The sequence below is a fragment of the Nicotiana sylvestris genome, chromosome 8, assembly GCF_000393655.2.
Source record: "Nicotiana sylvestris chromosome 8, ASM39365v2, whole genome shotgun sequence".
NCBI lineage: Eukaryota > Viridiplantae > Streptophyta > Magnoliopsida > Solanales > Solanaceae > Nicotiana > Nicotiana sylvestris.
In genome coordinates, this window is record NC_091064.1 from 129,050,310 (window position 1) to 129,057,846 (window position 7,537).

The following is a 7,537-nucleotide window of genomic DNA, read 5'->3' on the forward strand; positions in this document are numbered from 1 at the left end:
TGCAGCCACGAGGCCGAAGATAGCCACCAACTCCGAAGGAGAGACACCAAGCCGCTCAACAAAAATCACCGCCGAGAATTGACGAGCGACCGAATTCGAGTTTAGTCCCCAGTGTGGAAGGCGGCCAGAAGGAACAAAGCAAATGGGCCGCAGCGCATTACCACGATAATAGAGGAGCGACGACCCTTTCCAAGGACTTGTAAAAGTGAGAGCAAAATTTCTCGCCACCGGAGAAAGGCAAATATCTCTAGGGATATACCCCCAAGGACGCCCTTACACTCAGTAAAGAGGGCATGGAGACCTCGTCTCGACCTCACAATGACACACCGATAACCTTCTTCCTCACTCGATCCATTTTAAATAAAACATGTGCACATGAGTTCAGGTGGCTTGATCAGCACTGACGGGCCAAGGATGATGAGGTGGCTCGAACCTCTGGATCAAAACACAACCACCTCTCAAATCTTTGGCAGATTCCAAACGGCGATCGCTACGACAAGGAGAAATAACATTTTCTCAGTACGGCATAACTGGCCCAGACCGGAACGTCGAGTTCCATATCATCAAAGGAGGCGCAAGGCATAGACACCTTATCCAGGCGACCACGGGCACATTGCCTGAGGAAAAGGCTGGGGGTACACTAGTATTATTTGTGAAGAAGAAAGATGGGACTATGCGGATGTGCATTGATTACTTCAAGTTGAACAAAGTTACCATTAAGAACAAGTACCCGTTACCGCGTATTAATGATTTTTTTGACCAGTTGTAGGGTTCTAGAGTATTCTCTAAGATCGACTTGAAATCAGGGTACCATCAGTTGAAGATTCGAGACTCAGATTTTTGGAAGACTGCTTTTCGTACTAGATATGGCCATTATGAGCTTCTAGTGATGTCCTTCGTCTTGACTAATGCCCAAGCAATGTTTATCGATTTGATAAACATCGTGTTCAGGCCTTATATTGATTCGTTTGTCATTGTCTTCATTGATGACATTTTGATCTACTCGCGTATCATGGAGGAGCACGAGCAGCATTTTAGAGTGGTGCTTCAGGCCTTGCGAGAACAGAAGCTATAAGCCATGTTCTCCAAGTGTGAGTTTTGGCTAGATTCGGTTGCATTCTTGGGGCATGTCGAATCAGGTGAGGGTATTAAGGTGGATCCCAAGAATATTGAGGCAATTCAGAGTTGGCCTCGTCCCATTTCGGCAACTGAGATCAGAAGTTTCTTGGGGTTAATAGGTTATTATCTACGGTTTGTTGAGGGCTTCTCCTCCATTGCACCTCCTTTGAATATATTGACCAAGAAAGGTGCTCTGTTCCATTGGTCTGATGATTGTGAGGTGAGCTTTCAGAAGCTCAAGATAGCTTTGACTACAACACCAATTCTAGTATTGCCTTCCAGTTCAGGGGATGTATACTGTGTATAGCGACTCTTCGTGCATTGGCTTGGGTTGTGTACTGATGCATTAGGGGAAAGTTATTATATATGCTTCGCGACAGCTGAAGATCCATGAGAAGAATTACCCTGTGCACAATCTAGAGTTGGTCGTGATTGTTCATGCTCTTAAGATCTGGAGGCATTATATTTATGGGGTGTCCAGTGAGGTTTACAAAGATCATCGTACCTTGCAGCATTTGTTCAAGCAAAGGGATCTCAATTTGAGGTAGTGGAGATAGCTTGAGTTACTGAAGGATTATGACATCACCATTCTTTATCATCCGGGCAAGGTGAATGTAGTCGTGGATGCCTTGACTAGAAAGGCAGAGAGTATGGGTAGCTTGGCATTCATTTTAGCAGAGGAGAGTCCATTAGCTTTGGACATTCAGTGCTTGGATAACAGACTTGTGAGGTTGGATATTTCAAAGCCCATCCAAATTCTTGCATGCGTCGTTGCCCAGTCTTCACTATTGGAGCAAATCCAAGCTCGATAGTTTTATGATCCGCATTTGATATTTCTAAGAGAGATGGTACTATAGGGTCGTGCCAAGGAGGTTTCTATCGGCGAGGATGGTATTTCTAATGTCGATGTCTTGAGAGGGAGGATTCTAGAAAAAGTACACAGTACTCGGTATTCCATTCATCCAGGTCCTACGAAGATGTATCGCGACTGAAGGTAGCATTATTGGTGGTAGCGGATGAAGACAGACATAGTTGAGTATGTAGCTAGGTGTCTAAATTTCCAGCAGGTTAAGTATGAGCACTAGAGGCCAAGTGGCCTACTCTAGCAAATGACTATACTAGAGTGGAAATGGGAGCGCATTACTATGGACTTCGTAGTTGAGTTGTCGCAGACTGTACGCGGCGAAATCATAGGGTTTGATTTCTTGATATTAGTTCATTTCAAAAAAAAACATCTCGAGGCCTCGAGGATGCGAAGCTGCAACTGAGTTCCCTTCATTCAAGCTCGTTGAGGTCCGGCCTAAAGGGAATAACAACCGAGGCTAGAGTAAATACAACCTTGGTCTTTTCACGATTAATCATTCCTCCCCAATAATGCTTGACTCTATGACCATTCACCAAGAATTTCCTCTTACTATTTAAAGCTCGCAACTCGATTGCACCATAAGGAGTGACTTCACATGTTTTCCTCTAGCACAGGCATCACAAACTTTTTGCATCTTGAATTGTGACATAGGCAGACCATGGACCAGGTCCTTGTGAATTAGTTTGTTTAGAAGAGAAAAACTTGCATGGCCTAGTCTTCTGTGCCATAGTTCAGCTTCATCATCAACAACTTTCAGACAACTCAGATCACCATTCTGTAAGGACTCGAAGTCAGCGACATAGATCTTCTTGTATCTTTTGGCCACAAGTACTATTTCACCGGTCACAAGATCAGTGACTGTACATATTTTGAACAAGAATTCTACCTTGTTTCCTTTATCACAGATTTGAGAAACACTCAAGAGATTGTACTTGAGGCCATTTACATAGTACACATTTTCAATAGAATGAGTGAGTGACTTCCCAACTTTTTCAACTCCAAGAATGTACCCCTTTTTTTCCATTGACAAAGGATACACTCCCTTCTTGTAGGACTTTTAGTGAAAGAAAGCCTGTGGTGTTCCCAGTTATGTGTTTTGAACACCCACTATCCATGAACCATTGTTGACCACTTCCTTTCATTGTTCCCTGCACAAGAGATTAGGAGTTAGTTTTAGGAACCCAAAAAAGTTTGGGTCCCTTTTAGTAAGCAAGAGGATGAATAAGAGTTCTCTTAGTCCATGCAGGTAATATACGTTTTTTGTGAGTGGAACCTGGTCCTTCTTTTGTAGTCATCGTTTTAGAAAACACTTTATTTTTCTGAACTGGTTGATTCTTGGCCTGGACATCTTCCTTGAAGCGCCCAGTGTTCCCACATCGGGCACAAGGCAAGTTATCAAAGACAGTGATGTATTTACTATGAGGGTTGTGAGGAGTTTTCTCCCTTTGGAACCCTGCTCCATGCCTGCTTTCACAATCATTAGTATGCAAGGCAGTGGTAGCATATGAGGACCAAGTCCACTTTAGGGACTTTTCAAAATCATTCTTTACTTTTTCCAGATTAGTTTGGAGAAGCTCGTTTTTCTCAATTTTAGCACACATCCTAAATCTCATAGCTTTCACCTCATTTTCAAGCCTAATGTGTTCCGCACTTGCTATCTCCTTTCCCTTTCCAGAACTTTCAAGTTTTGACTTAGTCCATGGTTTCACTATTGTTTCCCTTAGGTCTGCAATTTCTGCCAACAGATCACTCTTTTCTTTTTTGAGGATTTCAATGGTTTTCTTATGGTCAGTAACTACAGCCACTAAGTCATCTCTAGTTTGTTCAGATTCTCCTAATTCTAAGGTCAAAGAATCCCTTTCCTCTACAAGACTATGAAAAACAGTGATTAAAACATCAGGTAAAGACATGCGTTTTTTTGGAGAATAGGATTTCAGATTTCTCTGAACATCCCTGAAGTTTACCTCTTTGTTGACATTGTCTTCATCGTCATCTGATTGAGCCATCAAAGCAAAAGTTGAGTCATATCCAGTCTTTTTGCCTTCAACTACCATCATGGAACTATCACCAGTATCAGGTTTATCTGCAGACTCGCTAGATGAATTCCTCCATGCTGCAAGAGCCTGTCTCATCATATTGTCTACAAATCCTTTTCTCTTGAACTCCTTGATAGGAACCGGGTTCATCTTAGCTGTTTTCTCATGATGTTTCTTGGAGAATTCTTGCTTCAGGAGAGGACAGTCTTTCATGAAGTGTCCAGGCTTTCCACACTAGTAACAAAGATCCCAGTTTCTTGGTCTGACAGAAATGTCCCTTTTTAGCATTTCTCCATTTCTTTTGACCATCTTCTAAAATGTTTTGGTTAGATAAGCCATGTCACTGTCTTCCTCACTTGAATCATTATAATCAGCTTTAAGTACTAGGTTCTTTTCCTTTTTGGTTCTCTTCTTTCACTATTTATCTTTTTCTTCAACTCATGGGTATTCAAGTTTCCGATCAGCTCTTCTACAGTCGGTTCCTATAAGTCCTTTGATTCAGTAATGACATTCACTTTGCTTTCCCAGGAGCTAGGCAGAAAGTTGAGGATTTTCCGTACTAGCATGTTTCTGGGAATGATTTCATCAAGGGAGTGTAACTCATTTATAACGGAAGTGAATCTCGTATGCATATCTTGAATGGATTCATCGTTCGTCATTTTGAAGAGTTCATACTCGGTAGTGAGCATGTCAATCTTAGAATGTTTTACTTGTGTAGTTCCCTCATGACCTGTTTGCAAAAGGTCCCATATCTCTTTGGTAGTGTCACAAGTGGAGATTCTATTGTACTCTTTAGGTCCTATTCTACATACTAGAATTTTCTTGGCACGAAAATTCTTCTCCACAACTATCTTGTCTACTTCAGTGTACTCTTTGCTGGTTTTTGCCATTGAAAATGGAAGTTCCTCTAGTACTTTGATTGGAACATAAGGACCATAGCATATGATATCACATAACTCACAATCCTCAGCCATGATATAATCGTGCATTCTTGTTTTCCACCACCCATAGTATTGTCCATTGAACTTGGGTGGTCAGTATGTAGATTGACCTTCTTCCTGATTTGGTGAGGCAGCCATGAAGATTCTTCCTAGGTGTTAGCCAGATAGGAGAAACCCGCTATGATACCAATTGTTAGTTTGTATGAGTCCACCAAACAGTAGAGTACTTGGTCATCTACAAGATTCTGATGAGAATGCTAATAAAACCGTACATAAATAAGGCAGAAGATTTTTACGTGGAAAAATCCCACACAAGGGGATCAAAAAACCACGACCTATACCTATAGGCTTTTAACTTCACTAACTTGTAAAGAACCTATTACACGCCACTTTACAATGACTCCATTGCAAAGGATTTACTCAACTAACTTGTGGTATTCTTACCATAAGCCACTTTGTGACTTCCTAGTTACAAAGGCTTTTTCTAAGTTGTGATGCTCTCACCACAAGCCACTTTGTAACTCTACAATTACAAAGATTTTTGCTTATGACTAAATATAGTCACAACATAAATTCAAGGAGTTTACGGATTTATAAGAGGATTCCTAATCAAACGCTTCTAACTAAGCAGTTTAGGAGATACACTAAGTACAATAACAAAGTTACAACTCAACTAGGACAATAACAAGCTATCTTTTAGGAACTGGTCCGTAGTTGCATTCAACTTTGTTCTTCAAGCTTGAGGATTGATTTCTCAGTTTTGGCAAGAAGCTTGAATGAGAAACTGAAACCTTCAGGTGATGTTTTGTATAAAACTCATTGTAGGTACATCTTGATCACATCACTTGAAATGATGTGAGTACTTTATTTGGTTAGAGAATGAGTGGGCGCTGGAGACAGTGCAGTGCGGCAGAAACAGTAGCATCAGTCACTTCATTTCTAGCTGTGTCCAATTGACTTTGTACTGCTATGAGGAAACCACAAGAGTATCAGGTCCTTGTGGGAGTTCCTAGCTCCTGAAGCTGTAGCAGTTCACCTTTAGCTGGAATCCGTTAGAGCTTGCAGTAGTCCAAGTAGGTGAGGTTCCCTATCTGGTTCGTGACAGTAAGTTTGTTACATCATCAAAACATAAGGTAAGAATATTTAAAATCTATCAAAGGGGTTTTCCAACTGCTAGGGCTAAGGAAAACATACTTTCTTTCACAAAATATGTAGGCAACAAATTTGGAAAGGAGATCCAAGCCATAGACATTGGAGTCTCCTCACCAACCTTAAACTTAGAATCATAAATGAGAGGCCTCATTTGGTATGAATTTCCATCTGTCAAATTCAAATAATACACAGACTTCGATGTAAGATTAACAAAATCTTTCAAAAAAGTCAGTCGAATTAACACGTTCCTATTACGAAGGAAACCTTTGATACTATACTGAGCACGGATAATTTTGCATATTTCTTGAAGCTTTGGCCATCCATGTGAGAATTTGCTCATACTTACGTATTGCAAACCTTCAATAACATTCATCCTAGCCACTTATGATTCCTTCTATTTGATTTAAGGCTTGCCATGAAGAAACAAAACTGGTTTTGTAAGAATACGTTCAACATATTTAGGGTTTATGTGCATGCATGGGAGTATTTAATGAAGTAGGTTTTAATAAATTGGAGTAGTCAAGTGGTGGATTAGGGTTTGTAGTGTTGCTTATAGGATTGGAAAGGGTGTTTGGAGGAAGACTAGCCATGGAAGGGCTGCTGGCCTCTGACCAGATTGGCCATGAAGGCTCTTACTCCTAATCGCTTCTAAGTTACCGCGGAAAGGAGAGAGAAGAGAGCAAAAGTTAGATCAATCGCGATCTTTTGTGACTTATATATCGATCTCTTGTGTTATTTTTTTTCAATTTTCTTTAAAAATAATTATATAATTAATATATTTATATAATAGATCATGAAATCCATCTATATATTTATAGAAGCCTTAGGGAAATATTGACTTTTTTTAATTGTGGATATCAAACGCCCCTCCCTTGTAAGTGCCAGTAGTATATGATCTAATGGAGATGACCCAATATTGGTGATAGCAGATTGCAAAACCATTAACACTACAGTAGAATTTGCTTCCTAAACATAGATAATGACTCGCTCTAGGAAATGCTTCCTAACCATAGATAAGAAACCAACTTTGGCCACGTTAGTGTACCATATTTAACTCATTATTATATCTATAGATTATCCTTAATTTTCTCACCCATTCCTTTCCCAATAACAACACTAAACAAGAAATCTAAACCATCCATGTTTACACTTACTCCTTTTTCCAGTTTCTTTCTTCATTTTTCTTCCTCTTGTCCAGACAAACACAGACCACGGCCGGATTAATAGATTTCCGGCCAAACTCAGATGATCTTAATGCACTGCTTTTTCTTCAAATGTCGCCGAGCTCTGTCGAAAACTCATCATCACTAACAACATATGCCTCTCCACCAATAACAATAATCTTCACAATCATCCTCCTTGGGATATTTTTCGTAGGTTTTTTCTCTATTTTCTTTTGTAGATGTTTCATGCAAAATCTACTA

The 7,537-nt window shown here is 40.2% G+C and overlaps 2 protein-coding genes across 2 annotated transcripts; one reads left to right on the plus strand and one right to left on the minus strand.

Moving 5' to 3' along the window:
- The first annotated feature begins 1,078 nt into the window (after positions 1 to 1,078).
- Positions 1,079 to 1,426, plus strand: LOC138875659 (uncharacterized mitochondrial protein AtMg00860-like). The gene has a single exon (XM_070154513.1). It carries the CDS (start codon positions 1,079 to 1,081, stop codon positions 1,424 to 1,426), a length of 348 nt encoding a protein of 115 aa, XP_070010614.1.
- A 3,076-nt stretch (positions 1,427 to 4,502) lies between these two features.
- Positions 4,503 to 4,994, minus strand: LOC138875660 (uncharacterized). The gene has a single exon (XM_070154514.1). It carries the CDS (start codon positions 4,992 to 4,994, stop codon positions 4,503 to 4,505), a length of 492 nt encoding a protein of 163 aa, XP_070010615.1.
- Positions 4,995 to 7,537: the final 2,543 nt, after the last annotated feature.